The sequence below is a fragment of the Gossypium hirsutum genome, chromosome A09, assembly GCF_007990345.1.
Source record: "Gossypium hirsutum isolate 1008001.06 chromosome A09, Gossypium_hirsutum_v2.1, whole genome shotgun sequence".
NCBI lineage: Eukaryota > Viridiplantae > Streptophyta > Magnoliopsida > Malvales > Malvaceae > Gossypium > Gossypium hirsutum.
The window spans coordinates 2,141,039-2,143,151 of record NC_053432.1 but is presented as its reverse complement, the minus strand read 5'-3'; the positions used below and the strand labels follow the sequence as shown (position 1 = coordinate 2,143,151).

Here is a 2,113-nt window from a genome sequence, read left to right as displayed (position 1 = left end):
ATGATATCAATGCAATACAGAAGCTTCCAAACTATATGAAGTTATGTTTCCATGCTCTTCACAATTCGATAAATGATATGGCTTTTCATACTCTTAAGGAACAAGGAATTGATGTCCTTCCCTTCCTTAAAATCTGGTACTGAACCAATCTCCAGAATTTTCTTCATCTTCTTTTTCAATATTTATTATGAACACTATCTAATTGTAGTTATTCATGGTTCAATAATATTTTTTTAGTGGGCAAATCTTTGTAAATCTTATATGTTGGAGGCAAGATGGTTTTACATTGGATATAAGCCAAACTTACAAGAATACATTGAAAATGCCTGGATTTCAATATCGGCTCCTGTACTACTTGGTCATGCTTATTTGGAAACAAATCATGTAACAAAGGAGGGATTGAAGACCTTTGAGGCATATCCTCCCAATATAATTCGTTGGTCATCCACAGTTCTAAGATTAGCAAACGATCTAGCAACATCATCAGTAAGCAATATATACTAATCATCATACCATGTTAATTAGTCTAATAATGATATGCTTAACTAGTTTTTTTTTTTTGAACCAGTATGAAATAAAAAAGAGGTGATATATCAAAATCAATCCAATGTTACATGCATGAAACTGGAGGATCTGAAGAAGAAGCTCGTGAGCACATAAAGAAATTGATTGATGCGGCATGGAAAAACATGAACAAAGATCAAATGGCCGCCAAGTCTCTTTCGTCTCGAATGTTTTTTGAGACTGCTATGAACCTTGCGAGAGTATCCATGTTGGTATACCAGAACGATGACGGTCATGGTATTGAAGATGGTGAGCCTAAAGAGAGAGCATTACGATTATTTATTCAATCAGTTCCATTGCCAAAATGATTGAGTACATGTTTGGTACTTTTCATGTAAAAGACGTGTTGTCTTAACTAACATAAGTTTCAAAACATAATGTATTAAAGTATTTGGTTGTTGAAACTTATGACATGTTTGTTTTTTCTTTTTAGTAACTCTTTATATTTGCTATTAGTTAACCTTGAAATATCTATTTTTAGCTATTCTTTTATATTCTAGATTTTCATTAAAATTCTTTATTCCAAATTTTCAAGTTTCAATTATTAAAGAAAATATAAATTTTGAAATGTCAAATTGATTTAAACTTGCTAATGTGAAAAACGAAGAACTCAAACCATTTTAACATAGTAATTCAAGTCAAATTTTATTATTAATATTAATTTGTAACTTTTTGAAAATTAAAAAAAAATTCTATTTAGAGGAAGTCGGCTTCTCACCCCTCTGAAGAGTCTTGGTTTTAATTCTGTGTTTGATTTTTTAAATTAAAATTCTTTAAGAGTTTGAGAATGATAAAAAAATCATTCAGTTGAAATCTTAAACGATGAGGACTTTAGCAGAACCATTTGAAAAATCAGACATCTTCTATTGAATAAAATTTGGGACTTTGCATTAAAGAATGGGCCTTGGCCAACAGTTTGTACAAAAACACAAAAAAGGTAAACTAAACCTACAATAAAAAAGAAACTAGGCCTATTGCAATTAACATAAACTTTTCTTAACTTAACCCAAAACCTAAATAAACTTTCCTAAAACCACCAGGCATTCAACATGAGAAAAATCTCTTCCTCTCCCTAAAAGAATTAATTACTCGATTCAATTCCCAATATTTTCTCATTGATGATACTATCCCTTTTTCAATTATCGTTTCCATACCCTTCTTTTCGTCCTTTCGCTGCCTAATGACTCTCATTTTCCTTTTGTCAGACACGATTTCCAGATCTCCCTTCTCCTCCCACCGCCGCCTGGTATCTCACATCCTCCTCCAATGCCATTAAAGCCTTTCTTGGTAGTTGATAATCCAAATCGGTACTTCTTAATGTAACAGTCTAAATTTTATTAGTGTCGAAAACAGTGGTTCGAGACCACTAAATCTAACGAGTGAGTTTTAAAATTTTATTATTGATTAATTATGAGTCAAATGTGATTTAGGAAGACTTTTGAAATGATGATTTGAGTTTTAGAAAGATATATTAGGTAAAATGGTTTTGAAAATAAAGTATCAATACCTCGATTTCATAAACCGAGCTGTAAATATTTTATAAATATTT

At 31.0% G+C, this 2,113-nt stretch overlaps 1 protein-coding gene across 1 annotated transcript in view; it reads left to right on the top strand.

The window, feature by feature from the left end:
* Positions 1–1,056, top strand: part of LOC107888466 (terpene synthase 10) — a 14,726-nt gene extending 13,670 nt beyond the window's left edge. Inside the window, exon 9 of the mRNA XM_041077605.1 lies at positions 584–1,056. Within this exon, the coding sequence (XP_040933539.1) occupies positions 584–872 (289 nt within the window). The 3' untranslated portion in view covers positions 873–1,056. The remainder of the gene's footprint in view (positions 1–583) is intronic.
* The last annotated feature ends 1,057 nt before the right edge of the window (positions 1,057–2,113 follow it).